General features: G+C 36.1%; 1 protein-coding gene across 2 annotated transcripts in view; it reads left to right on the top strand.

Moving 5' to 3' along the window:
- The window catches only part of LOC133304679 (rRNA biogenesis protein RRP5), a 43,744-nt gene that overhangs the window by 21,004 nt on the left and 1,326 nt on the right, over positions 1–21,414 (top strand). For both annotated transcript variants that reach the window (XM_061504734.1, XM_061504735.1), the window contains 19 exons: positions 6,040–6,146; positions 6,307–6,387; positions 7,111–7,185; positions 7,281–7,382; positions 8,293–8,461; positions 8,568–8,716; positions 9,526–9,609; positions 9,706–9,806; positions 12,540–12,684; positions 13,123–13,197; positions 13,468–13,618; positions 14,155–14,779; positions 15,485–15,545; positions 18,095–18,240; positions 18,320–18,503; positions 18,754–18,852; positions 20,000–20,349; positions 20,461–20,637; positions 21,250–21,346. In XM_061504734.1, coding sequence (XP_061360718.1) covers positions 6,040–6,146; positions 6,307–6,387; positions 7,111–7,185; positions 7,281–7,382; positions 8,293–8,461; positions 8,568–8,716; positions 9,526–9,609; positions 9,706–9,806; positions 12,540–12,684; positions 13,123–13,197; positions 13,468–13,618; positions 14,155–14,779; positions 15,485–15,545; positions 18,095–18,240; positions 18,320–18,503; positions 18,754–18,852; positions 20,000–20,349; positions 20,461–20,637; positions 21,250–21,346 — 2,978 coding nt within the window. The remainder of the gene's footprint in view (positions 1–6,039; positions 6,147–6,306; positions 6,388–7,110; positions 7,186–7,280; positions 7,383–8,292; positions 8,462–8,567; positions 8,717–9,525; positions 9,610–9,705; positions 9,807–12,539; positions 12,685–13,122; positions 13,198–13,467; positions 13,619–14,154; positions 14,780–15,484; positions 15,546–18,094; positions 18,241–18,319; positions 18,504–18,753; positions 18,853–19,999; positions 20,350–20,460; positions 20,638–21,249; positions 21,347–21,414) is intronic.

Genomic DNA, 21,414 nt, shown 5'->3' with positions numbered 1-21,414 from the left:
GAAGGCAGTGAGTCAGTAAGGGTCAAATCCACTAGAGGCGCAGTCTGACGACGTTGATAGGTGAGAAAAGGATAGTCCTCAGGGATGGAGGCAAGGGGCCGCTCCTCTGGGATAGAGTCACCTGCAATTGGTAAAGACAAGTAAAGACAAGGAACATGAAGAACCTAACCAACCTGTGTTATCTGTGATGGGATAGAATGAAAAGGTTGTTGATCAAGGAAAGTAACATTAGCCAAAACAATATAACGCTTGAGATCGGGAGAGTAGCAACTATACCCTTTTTGAAAACGAGCATCAACATCAACATCAACAACACTTTTATCCCAAATTAATTGGGGTCGGTAGTAGATGAACCCACATGAAAGATACAAAACGGTTGAAAAAAAGTAAAAAAGCAAAAAAAATAAATAAATAAATAAAAATAGACAAATAAAATAAAAAATAAAAAAATAAAAAAATAAATAAAAATAAAATAAAAATATATGTATATATAAATAAATAAAAGTAAAAAAGAAAGGGACAAGAAGAAGTGGGGGAAATGAAGGGGAAAATGACTAAAAAGGGACCATCTGGAACATAGGAATAACAGCGGGTCTAACCCTCCACCATACTTATAGCTTTTCTCCGTTCCTTTCTAAGACATACTGTCCGCCAATCTATATCCCACTCCATTAAATCTTTTTTTACTACTTTCCCCCAAGTAAGCTTTGGCCTACCTCTGCCTCTTTTTGTGTTTAGCTCTTAGTAACAAACTTCTGTTCTTACAGGAGCATCCATGGGTCTTCTCATCACGTGCCCAAACCACCTCAATCTATGTTCTCTCATCTTCTCGGCTACCGGTACTACTCCGACCTTTTGTCGAATATCTTCATTTCTTATCTTATCCATCCTTGTGTAACCACACATGCACCTTAACATCCTCATCTCTGTTACTCCCATCTTATGCTCATGTTGCCTATGTGCTGGCCAGCATTCTGCTCCATATAGCATTGCCGGTCTTACTGCCGTTTTATAGAATTTTCCTTTTAACTTCAGGGGGATTTTGCGGTCACACAAAAATGCAGATGCACTGCGCCATTTCATCCACCCTGCTCTGATTCTGTGATTTACATCCTCATCAATCTCTCCACCGTTTTATAAAATGGAGCCCAAGTATTTAAAAGCATCTTTTTTGGGTATCTCTTGACCATTTAGATGCATAGGTTTTTGGTCCTCATCTCGTAGCAGAGAAAACTCACACTTCAGATACTCAGTCTTGCTTCGACTTAATGTGAATCCTCTGGATTCCAATGTGCTTCTCCACAATTCAAGTTTTCTATTAACACCCTCCTTGCTCTCATCAGTAAGCACAATATCGTCTGCAAAAAGCATACACCATGGCACTTTCTCTTGAATATCTTTTGTTAGTTCATCCATAACTAAGGCAAAGAGGTAAGGACTTAGAGCCGACCCTTGGTGTACACCTACCGTGATAGGAAAATAACTTGATGATCCGTTACAAGCTTTTACACATGTAGTAGCCCCATCATACATATCCTTGATTGCCTTTACATACTTTAATGGAACCTTTTTCTTCTCCAGGACCCACCATAAAACATTCCTTGGAACCCTATCGTATGCTTTCTCAAGGTCTATGAACACCATATGCAAGTCCTTCTTCTTTTCTCGGTATCTTTCCATTAGTTGTCACATCAAGAAAATGGCTTCTATGGTACATCTTCCTGGCATAAATCCAAATTGATTTACAGAAACCTTGGTATCTCTCCTCAAGCGATGTTCAATAACCCTCTCCCACAATTTCTTGAAAACGAGTATATCCAAGAAAAATACACTTGAAAGCTTTGGATGTTAATTTATCTTTTCCTGGCGTAAGATCATGAACAAAGTAGGTACATCCAAATATATGTGGAGGTAGAGGATAGGAAGGTGCTCCTAAAAATAATACACTATGTGGAACTTCAGTTTCAACCATATGTCTATTTTTATATTTAGTCACTCCATTTTGTTGTGGAGTGTGTGGACAAGTGGTCTGGTGTAACGTCCCACGTTTCTCCAAAAAATTAGAAAATTCAAGAGACACATACTCTTTTGCATTTTCACCGCGCAAGATTTGAATATAAGCACCAAATTGAGTATTTATCTCAGCACAATTTTTGATAAATTGAAAAAAATTCAGAACGGTTTTTCATTAAATAAACCCAAGTACAACGAGAGAAATCATCAATAAAGGTTACAAAAAATTGAAAACCCAAAACAGACATTGTTTGACTTGGACCCCAAATATCAGAATGGACAATAGAAAAAGGAGCATCAGCTCTTTTATTGACTCTATTAGCAAAGGAGGAGCGAGTATGCTTTCCTTGCTGACACTGACAGTTTAAAAACTTAAGACTTGATAAAACAGGAACCATATGCTGAAGCTTGGATAAACTTGGATGACTTATACGACTGTGAATAAGCTCAAGAGACTTTGTGAGAGAACACGCTACTGGAGAAGGTGGTGCAATCAGATAGTAGAGACCTCATAACTCAATGCTCGGTCCAATCGTTTTCCCCATACCTGGAACCTGCATAGAAAAAGATTGTTTAGAGAAGGTAACAGTACATGAAAGAGAATGAATCAACTGGCTAACAGAGATTAAATTAAAGGGAATGCCAGGTATATAATAAACAGAGTTCAAAGTTAAAAAGGGAGTTGGGATAGCTTCCTCAATTCCACGAGCAGGAGCCTTATTGCCATCAGCAAGAGTGACAGCAGGTAGGTTTTTAGAATAAGAAAGTGAAGTAAAGAGATCCTTATTACCACAAAGGTAATGAGTAGCACCTGAGTCTATTATCTAGGCATCCAAGAGATGATTGAGAAAGATAAGCAACATGATTACCAGTGTCTTATGTAGGATGCTGAGAAGAAACCTTCTTGAGAAATGCCTCATAGTCGACACTTGAAAGAGTTATCGATCCAGTAGAAGGTGGTGTAGCATCTGTCTGACCAAAGTTGGCAGTCGATGGCTTCAAATGAGGGTACTTCCTATAGCAACGTTCTTCAAAATGTCCAAGATTCTGGGAATAATTGCAACGAGGCCTCTGTCCACGACCACATCTGCGACCGTGTCCACGATTCCAATTGGAATCATTGGCACGAGAAATGAATGCAGTGGAATTGGTAGCTGGCACATGTGTGGGAGCTGTTGATTTATCGTTAAGATTCAGAAGGCGCTGGAAAGTCTGTCTTGGCTAGGAGTCTCTGCACTAGTTAGAATATTCTCACGAACACTTTCTAACTCTTCTGAAAGACCGGAGAGGGTCACGACCATAAGGAAGCGCTCCACCTGCTTCTTGTATGCAGAGGCATTTGTAGCATGAGGTAACATAGCTAAGAATTCTTGCATCAAAGAACGAATCTTACCAATATAAGTATCCAGTCGAGATTCTGGTGATTTGCGCAATTCCATTATCTGAGAAACAATGGAATAAAGCTGCTGAATGTGATTGGTGTAGAGGTTTTTAGCTTCCTTCCATACGTCATAGCAGGTCTCAAAAGGAATGAAAATGTCTATTATTGGCGGATCAATGGATTGCCAAAGGATACTTAGCAGTTGAGCATCAACCTTTTCCCATTCAGATGTCTGATCCTTTGAAATATCAGCAAACTTAGTTGTGAGATGTTTTCCGTATCCCTGACCAGTAAACCAGATTTTAACTGAGGTAGACGAGGTCTTGTAAGTAGCAGATCCGGTCAGTTTCATTGTTGTAATGGTTGGGGTAGTGCTAGAGATGACGCCAGGAGTGTTTTTGGACGCATTACCTGAGCCCTCCATCACAAAAATAAAAAAGGACCAGTTAAAAGCAAGAAATAACAAACAAGAAATAGCGCAAATATAATTAAAAAAGATGTCCAAACAACATGTTTTTCGCCAATATCTTCTTAACGAATGGGATCCACAACGAACGGAGACCAGATCTGAAAATAGGAGAGGAAGGCGAGCTGTTCTGTTTTGGAATGGCCGGAAAAAGACGCGTGAACAGTACCTGTACGGACGGCGTGAACAGTGACCTGTATGGACATGGTGAGCAGTAACGTCAATGAACATTACCATCGTGAACAATGCAGAACCAAGCCGAACGACGTTAGAGGAAGGAGAGAACACCTAAGCAGTGGGCTTAGGGTTTTAGCGGAAGCAAAAGTTCCCAGAACAAAGAACTCTAGTACGAAATTAGAATGTATAAATGTATTGTATTCAAATTGTATATAGAACTGTACAAAAGTCCTCTATTAAAGAGGTTAAAAGACCTAATGGGCCAAGCCCAAATAACCTGCTAGAATAACATAATAACAAATATACAATACTATTTAATACAATATTATTTCTAACACTCAAGACTCCTTTGATCAGATCTGACTTATTGGTAATTATCTTCACTCTTTTTGCTGCCTTATTCTCTTTTCATCCATGGAGACTTGTTCCTTTGCTATGTTTGGTAGGATCACACACCCTACATCTCTTCTTGCTTCTTGCACTGATTTCAAGAATTCGTGGATTATGGATTCAAGTGCAACTGATTATATGACTTGTCTAGCTGATCCATTTCTTTCATATCACCCTACTTGTGGTATCCATACTATAGCTATAACTGATGGATCCCACAAATCAGTTATGGGTTCTTGTAGCATTCAAATTCAACCTTCCTATCTTTTAAAAAATGTTCTTCATGTTTCTCAACTCTCCACTAATCTTATCTTCACTCTATTAGTGCACCATTCCAGGCATAATTCTTGCTTTATTAACTTTCCAGATGTTCATTTTGTTGTCTTTCTAGCAGTCAGCAGTATTTGGGATTCCTCATTTTGCTGTCTGGGTATCTCTTGCTGTGGTCTCTGGAGCCCATTATATCATAATTTATTATCTTTGCTAAGTGTGTGTATTTGCAACCAGCTGGGGGCTTAGAATCAGGGAAGCCAATCCCGGTCTCCGCCTGTGGCCACTACTTGATGGCCGATGAGTCACGAATGTCATGGCTGAAATAGCGGTGTGTTATGGGTCATTCCATGCCTAGAGTGATTGCAATGTTATGCAGTGGAGCAGTCCCTATTTTGCCCACACTAAAACCCTCACTCGTTTTCAGTACTAAAGGGCTAAATTGCCATTCATGCCCATTTTACCCGTCTTAAAAGATCTACAAACTTTCAGCCATAAAAAATTCCAGCAGTAGCAGCTGTTCCAGTCGCCCATGATATTTCTGGAGAAACCCACTCCTTTTGTGGCAAAGTCCTTGCTCTGTTTCACAAGTTCCCATCTTTATGTCTCACAAACCCACTGCATGTTCCCGGGCCCAACTGCTTTGTTTTGGGCTTTTAGCATGTCCATCCTCTGTCTCCAGTCTCTCACAGTGTTGTCCATTATTTTTTCTGGCTCCTGTTGCTATGTTTCAGCTTGCTTCTCCTTTTGTCCAATTATTATGCTTCTTCTTTTTATTTACTTATTATGTTAGTTATGCTTAGATCAATATTAGTTGTTTTTAAGCAATGAATTTTGAGTATTAATGATGAATATGTCTTAAATTTTGAGCACTTTTTAAGTTTTGAGCATCTATTTGTGTGTAAAGATTATTTGCATTGTATTGACTATTTTTGGAGTTGCGGCAGCTGTGGAATTTACTACTATGACTAGAATAATTACTGTGTTTTTTTGGGTAAGGTTGTTGTTGTAATTGTGTTACACTTGTGCTTGACCTGAAGTATATAAAAGAGAGGTCAGTTTTTTATATTAGGACATCATAATTGTTCAGAATTTTATTTCTCTCTTTTCTCCCGTCTAATCCTTTTAATTTTAACAGTTTTCACTAAGAAACTTTGTTTTTTGTGTGAAACAGGGACTTATACAACATATTTTCTTTAATGTTATTTCCTAGATACAAACAAGCTTTAGTCTGATTGTTCTTTCGTGGTGTTTTACTTTTCCCAGCATCATATATAAAGTTGATAACATATTTCACAAAAATTGCATTTATTAATTTAAGGCTTTATTTTAATCAATACAGATGTTAAGGGGAACAATTTGATTCTGTCTGCCAAAAGTTCGCTTACTAAGTCTGCTCCACAGATTCCAGCAGATATTAGTCAGATACATCCTAACTCAGTTGTGCATGTAAGTGATGATGTCAAACATATATGAATTGCTTTCAATACTTTTTTGATAGATACACAGGTCCTTTCAATTTATGTAGTTATTTTCAAAGTTTCTTGCTTGTCAGTGATAATACTGTTGATTTTTTTCTTCCATTGCTGTATGATTGTGGATGGAACAGGGCTATGTATGTAATTTAATTGAGACAGGCTGCTTTGTTCGTTTCCTTGGTCATTTAACGGGCTTCGCTCCAAGAAATAAGGTATTTCATTTTTACACATTTCTGTCTGTGAGGATGATACTTGGAGCAGCGCTAAGGTTGCTCCTTAGTCTATTCGTGAAAATTAAGGGTATTCGTGAAAATTAAGGGTAAGATTGTGTACAATCGACCCCCACCAATGTTGTGCACCAAGATTTTCCCTTTCTTGGCTCTCCGATGAAACTTCAAGTTTCTATTGATTGCATATTGGAGACCAGCTCCTTACAGGACAACTAAGCAAGTAAAAACAGAGAGAAATAGTCTCGGGCAATGCTGCAAATACCCTGGATAAAAAAAAACTACCCTGAAGGACTAATACCCAGACCCTTCAAGATTCCCCCAATTCCCTTATCACTTTTTGCTCCCATCATGAATCCCTTCATCCTTGTTTCCCATGTCCATATAACCAACCAAATCACCAGTTTCACTATCTCCCAAATCTTCCTCTCCACTCACAGCTTGCCACCTGTAAATCCTTTTAACTAAGTCCCTTTTTGCCAAACACATCACCTCATTTCTGTTACTTATTACAGCGAGCTGCTGAACTAGAGCCATTTGGTGCATTATTGGGCTGATGCACCTGGGCATTTTGCTTGATTCCCCTCCTACGATACGCAAGTTAAAGAAGCTCACCACTCTCCCTTCGTCCACTTTTTTCCCCTTCTTTTCTGTGTATTGGTTTGTATTAGCCGTGTGATAGTCAGGTAATATCATTCTCTTGTATAGGCGGCAGATGACCAGAAAGCCAATATTTTGGAAGCCTATTACATTGGGCAATCAGTTCGCAGTAATGTATCCAATGTAAGTATATTACTATATTTCAGGCTCTAATTTCACATTATGAAAGCTTAATGCAGGCTCAAACAGCATTTTTATCTTTCTTTTTTCTTCTTCAGATTAGTAGTGAAACTGGTAGAGTAACACTCTCTCTAAAGCAGACATCATGTTCTTCAACAGATGCATCGTTTATTCAAGACTTCTTTCTTATGGATGAAAAGGTATAAACAATTATAAAATACTTCTGATATTATTGGCACATATTAAATTGTTTATATCTAATATAGTGCATCATGCACAGACACACGTCTATCCTTGTGCTGTTTGCAATCCTTAATCAAGGCAGGCCACGAGGATGAGTGTTATATTCCCAGCAAACATATTAGGACCTTGTTAACTTACTCAATTTCTGTCCAGGTTGCCATTTTGAAATTTGAATTAGATGCCTAGAGTATTATTGTTCATCTAAAAGTTCATTTGGTTCTTTCCTGAATGAGTGATATTATTGTTCACTCTTGGATAGAGAAGTGGTCCCTTCCACTTTGACTCATCTAACTACCTCTAAATTTTGGCAAATTCTTGGTGAAATATAGCAATTTTTTTTTTTCTTGATGAGGGGATGAAGTTTTATTGTGGTCTTTGGTCATACCATTTACTTTCTTCTTATGGTGTTTTTTGGAGGTGATACATCTTGACTTTTTTTCCCCTCAATAAAACTAGATTTACAAATTTTGATCTATAATTTTACATTTAATTTAGGAAAATACTAGATAGCCATAATTTTTCCCAAATGAGTTGATATTATTATTAGACTCTTTGAATGGAGAAGTGGTCCCTACCACTTTGACTCATGTAACTACCGCCACCACCTTTAAATTTTGGCAAATTCTGGTTGAATTCTAACAAAATTTTTCTGGCTGTGTAGCATTATTTTATCTTGTCCTATAGCAGCTGATCTAATGCTATATATATTTCAATATAAAATAACATTTTATAATTTTTCATTATTTTTAGGCACATTTTTAGCCTGCTATCATCATTTTTTTCTCTTCTATTTTTTCTCAGGAATTCCTATCACGTCCTCTTCCTTTTCTATTACTTCTAATCTTGTGTACATCTTTTTGAATTTAGATTGCTAAGTTGCAGCACTTGGGCTCCGGTGCATCTGATTTGAAGTGGGATGATGGATTAAACATTGGTACCATTGCTAAAGGAAAAGTTGAGGATGTTAAGGAAGTGGGAACTGTTATAAGCTTTGAGAAGTATAGTGATGTTTTTGGTTTTATCACCAATTACCAGTGTAAGTGCTCTCCCTCTCACGTGTTACCTATTTATTATTTATCCCAAGCTTGGGTGATTCTTATTCAAGTGGAAGTACTAATCATCATTGTGTCATAATCCCTCAGTAGCTGGAGCCATTGTGGAGAGAGGCTCTATGGTGGAAGCATTGGTTCTTGATGTTGCAAAGGCAGAACGACTTGTTGATTTAACTCTAAAACCAGAGTTCATTAATAGAACTAAAGAAAGGAGTGCTATTAGTCATACCAACAAGAAGGTTGAGCATTTTTCCTGCCCTCTGCCCCTCCCCCCATCTTTATGTTGTAATGCATAGGAAATATTTGCGGTTTTATATTTTTTTAACATATTTGTGTTTGGCATGAGGGTGAGGCTTGGAGTAGCAGTACGGTCGCTCCTTGTGACCTTCCGAGTTCAAGTCTGAGTAATAGCCTTTTCGACCCTCATCCTTACCCTCACATGTTGAGGAGCATTATGCACCAGGGTTTTCCTTTTCCCTTTAAATGGCAGATAAAAAAGCTAGCTAAATTTTTTTGACACATTATATGCTATGGAACAATCCTTTTGAGTTCATTAATAGACCTAAAGAAAGAAGTTCCATCAGTCATACCAGCAAGAAGGTTGAGAACTTTTTCTGCCCTCTGCCCCTCCACTCGATTTTACATTGTAACACGCCAATTCAACCCAAAAGCTTAAGCTTATAGATGAAAACCATATTAGTGGTTTATTTTTTTATTTTTTTATTTCTTATTTTTTTTATGATGTGTGTGTATAGCATTTTTGTCCTACATGGCATAAAAGAGCTGGGTAAATTTTTTTATGCAAATTATATGCTATGGAACCATCTTTTTGAATTACTAAAACTGGAACTTCTCTTATTGAGTTCTTTCTTTCTTCTCCCTAGTAAATTTCTTATTTGATCCAAAGAAGAAAAAGATTCGGAATATTTTCATTCTGTCTTATGCGGTCATTCAATCTTGTCCTAAAGTGGTGATGTAGTCCATGGGTTTCCTCCATGATTCATTCTTGACATACTTTGACCAATTCATTGTAATATCTTGGTTCCAGAAACGTCAAAGGGAGACATTGAGGGACTTGGTGTTGCATCAGACAGTGAATGCAGTGGTGGAAATTGTTAAAGAAAACTATTTGGCAAGTGTTGATACTATTATTCAATCTAGCCACCTGCTAGTAAAACTTATTCATGCATATTAACACATTGTAGTGAACTTATTGTATATTACGCAGGTTGTATCAATTCCGGAGAATAATTACACTATAGGATATGCATCAGTAACTGACTATAATACTCAAAGGTTTCCTCAGAAGCAATTCCTAAATGGACAGAGGTGAGCACAAAATTTGCTGATTTGAAGTGTCAGCTCAGCCTTTCATGTTTATTTCATCCCATATTACCAATTCTGTACTCAAAAGGTTTGGGTCTAAGTAATATAGTGTCCAAGAATAATTCTTTGGTAGTAAAGTGGATACATCAATGTACATTAGTACCTATGGGCGTGTAAAAAAAATCAAAAAACTGAACCGAACTGTGAATTGAATTGAATTGCACTTAAAATAATTGGTTTTTAAAAATCAGTTCACGAACCGAACTGGTTTTTAGAAACCAGTTCAAGAACCAAACCATTTTATTACTTTATTTCTTTTCTTTTCTTTAATTTCTTTTCCGAACCAAAGCGAACCGTTTTCAAATCAAACCGAGCCGTTTTCAAATCAATTCGGTTCAGTTTTTCAAAAAATTCAGTTCAATTCGACCCATGTACACCCCTATTAGTACCTAAATCTGTAGAATGACTGCTTGCAGCCAGGCCAGCACTGCCTGTGTAATTTCCTAGACTAAAATTCTTTTAGTTTGTTATAAAGTTGCTAGTAGTTATTGACTCTTTGTATTGGCCTTGAGGAAAGATTTGTGGTCGGAAATGCTCCTTTTTTATCGTTACAAGGAAATGCTCCTTCATATTCTGTTTATTTTGCTATTCTTGTGTTTTCATTTCCTTGTTGTATTATTTGGAGGGTTTTCTCTTGGACTTATTTTCCCCACAAAATTGGACTTGGGTAATTTTTTTTTTCCCCTCTTGTTTATCTTTCTTGGAATCTTGCATCATTTACTAATAATTGTTTTCTACTTGCTAGTCTTGTATGCAATCCTAAGGCATGCTTGTAAAGTTATGGTATTTGGTGTGCAATTCTTGATTGGGTTATTGCTAATCAATTGTTATATGTTTTGAGACCAAATATTTATACCTTCAGAAATGTCTCAAGTGCTCATGTATTAGTAATAACTTGTTTTGTTTCCTATTTCCTGGAATATGTGGCATATGCTTTTTTTATTTCATGGGATGTATCCTCTTTTATGTATTCCCTTGTTAGTGAATATTTCATGTCTGTGAATTGTACATTTTACAATTTTTTCTTGTAAAAAATATCATTTTTTTTAATAAAAAAAGAATTGTTTTAAGGGATAGGTTATTCTGTTTACCCTTATTTTGCCTACCCTCCTCAACATCGTTAGATTATAATCTCATCCAACGGTGGAGATTTGCGGGATATAATAAACCTTTTTTTCGCACCATATCCTACGCCAATTTCACTCCCTTCCTCTCTGCAGCACCCCCTCCACCTAGCTCAATAGTGTCAGTGAATGCAAAATTATCGCCATTTTGTTTTCTGTCCGGATGAATTAGTTTATTTTTTCTTCTGTTTACATATAATCTTCAATTCTTTTCATCAGCATGTTGAACTATAACGTAATCCAATGTCCATCACTTTCACTATGAAGGCAAAAGAGAATGTGTTTTGATAGTGGAAAAGAGCCAAATCGAATGAATAAAAAATTGATAAAGGAACTACATTAAGAGAGATTACAACTGCTATATACATTGCATGAATAAGAACTGAACAAATTCAAAAGAGAAAATGCCATCTGGATTTTATCGTGAAACACATCTTTCCAATAGCTTCTTGGGTTTCGTTTTCGGTAGTGAAGCCATAATGATGAGATAGAGAGAAAGGGGAGGAGAGAGAAATGGTGGGAGACAGTGAGGAGAAAGAAAGGGGTAAAAAGGTTTATTTTATCTTGTAAATTTTTACCGTTAGATGAGATTATAATCACTTGAGATTAAAGAATAATTGTATATTGAATAATCATAGTGTATTACAATGTACAAGAGCTCTCTATTTAAAGAGACTAAAAGACCTAATAGGCTGAGCTCATAAGATGTGGGACTATATATACTGAACTATTCTTACACTTACAACTACTTTTACATAATCTAACAATATTGAGGAGAGAAGGGTTGGCAAAACGGGCCAACCCGACTCAACCCGACCCAACCCGCGTTTAACCCGAAAAAAAAAGCCGGGTTAGGGTTGGCTCGAAAAATAAAAGAGCTAGAAAACTCAACACCACCCGACCCAAGTCAGGTTCGGGTTGGCTCGAAAAAATGGAAAAAAAAATAAAATTTCATTGATGCTATAACTTCTAATTTTTTTTTCCTAAATTATTAATTCATTCAAGACAAAGACATTATACAAATAAACCATAGAAAATTTTGCATTTGGACTTGGACTTATTGGCAGTTGACACCACATTCACACTGTCACACATACTATAAAAAATGTCCTTAATGCACGGTTTTGGACTTATTGGCAGTTGCAGGGTATTTTTGTTTAGGTCTTTGGAATTGGAATTTTAGGTTTCTTCAATAATTTTTATACTTTTTTATTAAAAAAAAAAGGATAACCTGCGAGCCAACCCGTTTGACCCATAGGTTAGCTCGATTTTTTTCGAGTTGAAACGAGTCGGGCTGACTCGAGTTACTAACTCATTTTTCCTAACCCAACCCGGCTCATTTTAGCCGGGTTACGAGCTAATCCGATGGGTTGGCTCATTTTTGTCAAACCTAGAGGAGAGTAGGCAAAGATAGGCAAAATAAGGATAGGCAGAATAACCTATCCTTTGTTTTAATGAGTGTAGATATTAAGTTTAATTATGTTTGCCTAGTTCTTTTTGACAACTCATTGCTTTATGTTGGGCTCATACTTAGAATGTTTTACTTGGTCAGCATTGTTGCAACTGTTATGGCTCTTCCAAGCCCCGAAACATCGGGAAGGTTGCTTTTACTTCTTAATGAGGTAAATGAGACATCTAGTTCTAAAAGAACCAAGAAGAAATCTGGCTATAAAGTGGGATCTCTGGTTGAGGCAGAGGTATGTGGATTTTTCTAGTTTATTTAAACTGTATATATATGTCTATGGGGGTATGTATATGTATTTATTAGATTCTCACTGCATAGTGACATGCCAGGCTATGTGGAACCATAGTAAGCTTCAATTATTTATTTTTTGATTATTTTTTCTTTTAGCTAATAAAAGTCTCATGATTGCAGAGCTTGTTGTTTTGTCCACTCTAATGGATAGAATAGTTTTTATGGCTTCTCATTGGTGCTCTATCTATAGCTTCCTTAAGAGAACCTCGATTGAAGAGCTTTTTTGCACTGCTGTGCTTGTTTATTGATGATTATTTCCCATTTTACTATCTTTGGTCTTTCTTCATGTAGATTGACCTTTCCCTGAAATAATGCTTCTTGTTCTATCCAAATAAAAATGTGTTTCATGAATTTGCTTTTTGATGACATTGTTGTCCAGATTACTGAAGTCAAATCACTTGAACTTAAACTGAAGTTTGGATTTGGCCTACATGGCAGGGTTCACATAACAGAGGTAACTCCCCTGTGTTTCTGGTGTCAATATTTAAATTAGCATGCGTAGATATGATGTCTAAAACTTCCCAATGCACAAAGCTTCTGTCTTTGTGGGGCTTTCAGTTTCAGATGTATGCAGCCTTACCCTGTTAGCTGATATGCTGTTTCTGCTGCTGGAAATTGTGGCCAAGGTCACGCAGCAGAAACCTTACTGTTGCAGCGAGGCTTACCCTTTTGTTGATTTGCTATTTGAATGTTTCTCATTGGTTGGGTGCCTACCTATGGGCAGGTACATGATTCAAATGTTATCGAAAGTCCATTTTCTAGCTACAAAATTGGACAAACAGTGATGGCAAGGATTGTTGCAAAGCCAAATGAAGCAGGTAGCAATAGGAAGGGCTCACAGTGGGAGCTATCAATCAAACCTGAAATGCTTACAGGTAAAGTACGACTCATTGCCAAATACATGGAAAAGAATGAGTGTTTGAAATACTAGGTAATTTGTGCATTAAAGAGTTTATACAGAAGGACCGGTGAACTTTGAAGTCCAGCAATTTTTTTTATAACCATGTAGCATGAATGGTACAAATGTTTATCTTGGTGCTGCTTAGGAGTTGATTGAATAGCTACATTCTAATTGGGAGGTATTTTTACGTTAGTTATACCCTTTAATGATATTTGTTCTAGTCATTATATATATAGATATCAATTTAATGTTCATTGAAATAGAGGGCAATTGCATTTTCTTACCCAACTGCCAACTGTCGTAAAGGTTTTAAAATGATTGATATAAAAAACCCGTGATTGAAATTTGTTTTGGTGTTCATTTATGCTATTCCAGTCTGCCCTTTTATTTGAGTTCGTTGTCTTATGAAAACTATCATAATCATTTTATTCAATCTCAACAGTATCTACTTGTTATTATGAAAGTTATCAGTCTTTCTGGATTTAATATGTAATCTCAACTTCACTTCAGGTTCCAGTGATACCGGAGACAATGTATCTGGAAATCTTGACTTTAGAATTGGGCAATGTGTGGCTGGTTATGTATATAAAGTAGAAAGTGAATGGGTTTGGTTAACAATATCTCGAAATATAAGAGCTCAGCTATATATTCTTGATAGTGCTACTGAACCCAGCAAGCTTGAGGATTTCCAGAATCGATATCATGTTGGACAACCTGTTTCTGGTCATGTTCTGAGTATCAACTGGGAGAAGAAGCTATTGCGGTTGGTTCTACACCCCTTTTCTGCTCTCGCTTGCAGTATTAGTGAGGAGCCACAAATTAACATTGTGAATAAGGATTTAACAGCATATATTCACGAAGGAGATATTTTAGGTGGAAGGATTAGTAAAATACTTCCAGGTGTTGGTGGATTACTTGTCCAAATTGGTCCTCATATATATGGAAAAGTTCATTTTACTGAACTTAAAGACACCTTGGTGCCTGATCCTTTGTCTGGATATCATGAAGGGCAATTTGTCAAATGTGTAGTTCTTGAAGTCAGCCACACTGTCAAGGGAACTGTTCATGTGGACTTGTCATTGCGTTCTTTCAATGGGACGCTCTCTCAGGACTCTGCAGATCTTCATAGCATTGTGTGAGTTCTGATACATAGTCATGAATCTTTAAATAAAGTCCTAGCCTTGGCCCTATGATTTTTTGTACTAATATGCAATTGCCATTTACTCACTTGATTAAGCCTTCATTAGTATTGCTAGTGAGTTTATGCGTTTATAACATTGCAAACAACTTGATATAACAGACTACATTGAATTGGCAATTGGCTGAAAAGTGAAAAATACTTTTACAAGTTTGCAAGGGTACTATTAATGTAATTGTCTCCTTGGTCTGACTTTAAACATCTATAGCTCCTCATTCTTATTCTGCCAACCAGCCAATCTGGTTTAAGTCTTTTGGCTGGACATGGTATCCTGTTCATAGCATTTTCGCTTTCAATTATTTCAGCAAAAAGGTCTCTTCTTTTCTTCTCTTTTTGAATTTCCTTGCTTTGGATGCAGCATTTAACTTATTAATCCTAAAACGTCGAAATTATAACATCTTTTTCTGAGGTTTTTGTTACTGCACCTGCAAGTTATCTATTTTGAATTTAAACATCTAACTTGAGAGTCTGATTTCATTTGATTGCCTTATGTTTAATGTGTTGCATGTGCCTATTTTTTATTCCTATCAGCTCATCATGTTTAATAACCTTTACATTGTATACTAATATAACATGATTGTATCTTTGTTGTACCTGATAATTTATATCCAAATATAATACTATTGGTTATTGATTTTTCAGACATTCTAATGGCAAATGTAAGGAAAAGATCGAGGATCTTCATCCTGACATGGTTGTAAAGGTATTGGGCTTTTTGTTCTTTTTCTTAACTTTTCATTATTCCTTTTTTTTTTTCTAGGCTTTACATGAGCTTCTTTAATGTGACATGTGCACTTACTGTTGTGTTGTTTCTGATGGAATTTTGATTTGTTAATAAGTTGTAGCATTCATTATTTACATGGCAGGTTATGCTTTTACAATCATTTGAATTGATAATAAAATGTGGGTTGGGGCTGAGTAAGAATTTTCAACTAAGGAGGGGGTATATTTTTGGTTGATAAATACTGCAATCTCCCTCATTATTTTCTTCGTTTTTTCACAGGCCTGCATTCTTTTTCGAAAATCTACAAAGTTGATATAAATATTGCTATCATGCGTACACTTTGTTGATTTTTTCACTAGCTGACATTTCTTTCTTGAAATCTACAAAGTTGAAAAAAACGGCTATCTGCCATAAATTTTCTTGATTTTTTCACGAGTTGAAATTCTTTTTGAAAATCTACAAGATCTCCCTTGAGTGGGTGAAGTCTAAAAATCTGGAAAATCCAAAGGAACTTTGTGTAGGGTTTCAAAAGAGGAAGATTTGTTAAAAATAAAGAAAATACTGATGTGTTTTGAGCATTTTGCTCTTAAATTTCAGTGTTCAATTATTCAGAATTCAAGTGTGAGTGATGAAGTCTCGCTTGGTTAAGAATGAATTAAGTAAGAACTATATAAGTGAAAAGACCTATAAATTCATTGGCATAAGATTTTGAGTTGAGAGGAAGTGTTAATCCAACTTATTGTGGTTTGTCACTTAGCCCATTAATGGATGCCTCTCCTATGTTGGGCTCCCCCTGACTACCTAATAGGGCTAAGTGACAAACCAAACTTTCATCCATACTCTCCTCATCGACGTACTAGTGGACAAAAGAACATTTGGCATCCATGAGGTCATACTTGTGATCAATGCGACCAAACACTTGAGCCACATTGCCAAGAAAAACATAGTTTTAATAACACACTGAAAAACAGTGGGGCACCAATCTACAAAGTAAATGGTCTCCTTGGTTTTGATCGCGGCATAAACAATATTCGCATTAGCTTAACTTATTAGGTGAAAGCCATGTGACCTGATTGCCATGTGACAAGACTGTTGGTGATGATGATCTTTCTTCAGTGACAAGACTTAATAGTCTTGTAACCTAGCCCTATTAGATGGTTGGGGAGAGTCCAAACTGGGGAGATATGCATTAATGGGCTAAGTAAGAAACCACAATAAGTGTGCTTAACATCACATTTTAACTTAAAACCTTGAAGCAATGAATCAATGGGTCTTTTCACTTATATGGTCCTTACTTAGTCGATTTTTAACCAATGCGGGACTTCATCACTCATGCTTGAATTTGCAACATCCTTCCTCCCTTGGATATGCTCCCCTTGACCGCCTAACATCTATCTTTGTATTTTTCTTGGGGAGGACATCTGAGCCCTTTCTTAATTTGTCATATATAATGTTTTGGTTTTGCATTGTACTGACACTGTCATTTTAAGTTATATAGTTATCATTTCTGTTTAAAATCTCCGTAGCAGTATTTTGTTGTTAATTATAAGAAAGTCTTGGTATAATAAATTCTGGATTTCCACTTTTTCTTGCTATAATTGGTTGTAATTATATACTATGATTACTGTATGCAGATGATTCAAAGGTACTGGTAAATTTCTGACACTAAAACCAAATATAGTATACTGATTTTCTTAAAAATCATATTTAGTTCAATTTTCAACTGGCAATGGAAAACCTGTCATGAGACAGAATGTGAATGTGTGTAATTGTTTCTGTAAAGAACCAATTCAACCCAAAAGCTTAAGCTATTAGGTGAGGCTAATTAATGGTTTTATATATCTCAACACGCCCCCTCACACGAGAGCCCACTGGGCTTAAAGAGTGGACAATGCACAAACTCACTTACCTGTGCGAACAAAGAAATTCCACTTGAAAGAAAGTGGGGGGCGGCGAGGATCGAACCCGGGACACGAGGCTCTGATACCATGTAAAGAACCAATTCAACCCAAAAGCTTAAGCTATTAGGTGAGGCTAATTAATGGTTTTATATATCTCAACAGTTTCGAAACCAGCCATATGGATGGTCTACTCCCACAAGAATATACCTTAACAACAGTAAGATAAGAGAAAGGAAGATTTTCTTAAATAAATTAAGCAATGAATACAAGAGCACTCTCTTGCCAAGGGACTAGCCCCTAAATCTAAGACTCTCAACCAAACACTCACAAAATAATTGGCTGCCTATCTTCTAAGACGTTCCTCCTTATACCTAAAATTTATTTCATAACTGCTACCATAACCCTCATAACCTCTCGTTTGGCTGGTTGGTTTCGTGACAGTAATGCTGTTTTACCTGTCATAATAAGTTCTGATCCTTCTTTGATCAATTGCAATGCTGAGAATTTATTTCTATATCTAATGTATTGGGGGGCATATCTTTTTCGCTTGTCACTTTGTTTTTTATTTCCCCTTGATGTGGGATTTTGATCATATGGATTTATTGTAGTGTGTCTTCTTTTGGACAGGGTTATGTTAAAAATGTCTCGCCAAAAGGATGTTTCATTTTGCTTTCTCGAAAGATTGATGCCAAAATTCTTCTGTCCAATCTGTCCGATCAATATGTTAAAGATCTTGAGAAAGAATTTCCTGTTGGAAAACTTGTAATTGGCAGGTAAGTAATCAGCGTATTGTTTCACTCCATTTTCTAATGTGAGGTCAATGGAGAAATGTACTGAGACAGAAAATGGCAGGGTTATATCTGTGGAGCCTCTTTCAAATCGTGTTGAAGTAACACTGAAGACATCAACTGTTTCCAGTACATCAAAATCTGAGATTATTGATTTGAGTAAATTTCATGTTGGTGATGTTATAACTGGCACGATTAAGCGGGTCGAGTCATTTGGTTTATTCATTGCAATTGACAACACAAACATGGTATTTCATGCTTTGAGCTTTTTTTTTAAATTAGTCAAAATATATAAATAAAAAAATTAAAATTTCATGGTTTATCTATTTCTTGGTTTGGATAGCTCAAATGCTTACAGCTTCGACCAAAAATCGTATTCTTGGTTGTGGTTGTGTTTATGTCAAAATTATGATTTTCCATGAACCATGCTCTTAAGAAAGTGGTAGCAGTCTATTTGATTATGTGATCTCTCTTGATTATGCTTTTTCATATACCTAGGTTGGATTGTGCCATGTATCAGAGGTTTCTGATAATCATATCGAGAACATTGAAACAAAGTATAGAGCTGGAGAGAAAGTAAATGCAAGAATATTAAAGGTAATTCAAGCACAAAAACTTCAGATATGTTACTGTTTCCTTTATTTTTACCAGGAGAAATTTAGATGCTTCTATACTTTGTAAGAAAACTGCTAGCAACACTCTCTTTAATACACTCTTCTAGCACACTTTACTATTGGGTGAATTTCATGCAGCTCCCACTAATTAAAGCGTGGCTCCAGCTTATTTAGTTGGACCAACATATAATTCATCCAATAGTTAGTGTTGAAAAATTTGTGTCGAAGAGTGTGTTGCTAGAATTTCTTTTATTTTTATTTGGCACTACAATTTCTAGCTATCAATTGTGAATGATTATATCATTATATGTATATTGTATAATAGAAGTGCTTTACGTGAAACTCATTTATTGTTTCTGTATTATAAAGGCATTCCAGTCAGATAAATGTCTTAATGGTTCTGTATTATAAAGGCATTCCAGTCAGATAAATGTCTTAATGGTTCAGTAGGTTGCATGATAAAAGAGTGAAAGAAACGGAATGAAAAGGAGAGAAAAGTGTGAGGAAAGAAAACTGAGATTCTTTGATTATGATTGAAGTCACTGTTCTGAAACCCAGAGCTGTGTAATATATATTACATCGAAGCTTGTTAAGCAAGCTTTATCAGAGTAACTGAATGCTAATAGATTTCTAACTATCTTAACAGATGACAGGTTGGCACAACACAACAGAAATAGGGTGCACCCAGATTACTCTGGGTCCTGTAGTACAGATACAAAGCTATACTAAAGCTATACAAGTACATGCTAGAACCCTTGAATAATCTGGAATCCAATGGAAATAGGGCCAGTTCCTTGAATATCATTGAGAATGAATGAAAATAGTAGTAATTTATTTGGTGCCTTTTACAGGCATAACAAAAGTTGACTAATAACTAAAACCCTGCTAGAACACTCCTAAACTATATGGTAACTTATTAAGACTCTAATTCCATCTTAATTATTCTAAAATTTTGTAAAATAATTAATGTTCATTGAAAATTACCTTCTGAAATTGCATAGAGATTATAAAATGTTAATTCTTCATTATCTTGAATTCTTGATTGTCTTACATGAGATAGGCTTCTTGCTCGATCAGTGTTACTAATTTACCAATTTTTTTAATTGTATTTGTCTAACATATGTTATCAGGTTGATGAAGAAAGACAGAGAATTTCTTTAGGAATGAAGAATTCATATATGGAGGATGAAACTGTGCTTCAAATACCTTTAGAGGAAGGATCAGATGAACCTATTGCAGATGGAATGAATAGTAGTTTGCTTGAAACCTCAAATATAGATGTTGAAGGTGAAATTGATCATTTCACAATTCTATCCCAAGCAGAAGAAAGGGCGTACATTCCTCCACTTGATGTTGACCTTGATGACTGTGATCAATTTGATATAAATAACACTAATAGTCAAAGTGAAGAACATGCAAATGAAGGCACCAGAGATGAAAAGCAGAAGAGGCGTGAAAAGAAAAAAACAAAGGAAGAAAGGTTGATATAATGGTTATTGTTATTGCTTCATGTACAATGCTATCTCTATTGATTTTTTTTTCTTCTTATTTTTCTTTTTGATTTTTAATATATGGCAACTATTCTGTACAGGGAGAAACAAATTAGGGCTGCTGAGGAAAGACTACTGGAGGAGGATGTACCAAGAACTGCTGATGAGTACGAAAAGCTGGTTAGAAGTTCTCCTAATAGCAGTTTTGTCTGGATAAAATACATGGATTTCATGATTTCATTGGCCGATGTTGAGAAAGCCCGCTCAATTGCTGAAAGGTAAATCCTAAAGAACTATGATTTTGAGTTTGGTTTAAATTCTAATGAAATTCAAACTTGATTTTGTTAACGTTGATTTGAATACTAAGATTTTTTTCCCAATTTATTAGAGAGAAAAGGAGTAAAGTAAAAGTAGGGGAGGATTAGATATTTTCCTAAATAGAAAAAGAAGGAAACAGCGTAGTGATGAAAAATCCCTTGTAATAGCCATGACTCATGAGCAGAGCACCAGAGGAATAAACACAATCCTCTTCTAATGCAAGTCCTAGGCCAAAAAGAGTACCTATACTAAAGCTTTCTAGTATTTTTATCTTGACAAAGTGTGGAGAAATCATGATTCTTGCAGTTTGTTGTTTCCCTTGATTGTGTTCTTTCTGATTTTTTGTTTTGCAACATTCTTTTAAACACTGAACTTGTTTCTACTTTATAGACCCGGAGAGGCAGGGTTTTACTTTTCTTGGTGACTTTAACCCCCGCCCCCCCTCTTTCTTCCTCCCTCCTCCTCTCTCCCTCCCTTTCTCTTCAACTTCTCACAATACCTCCATCTGTGAATATGTCAAATGACCTGAGTCATCCTGACTTCCTTGCTCTTTTTAATCCATAATTTTGAAGGGCTTTGAGGACAATAAATATCCGTGAAGAAAATGAGAAGCTAAACATCTGGAAGGCTTACTTCAATTTGGAAAATAAGTATGGAAATCCTAGAGAGGTAATAGAAGAGCAATTTCACTTTTTGTTTGCCACTAATATGGTTACGTGGAGTATGCTTACTTTTAT

Source organism: Gastrolobium bilobum, unplaced genomic scaffold (assembly GCF_033153095.1).
Source record: "Gastrolobium bilobum isolate Gb01-03AN ecotype WA unplaced genomic scaffold, APGP_CSIRO_Gbil_v1 utg9112, whole genome shotgun sequence".
Taxonomy (NCBI): Eukaryota; Viridiplantae; Streptophyta; class Magnoliopsida; order Fabales; family Fabaceae; genus Gastrolobium; species Gastrolobium bilobum.
This window is presented reverse-complemented; position numbering and strand designations above follow the sequence as displayed.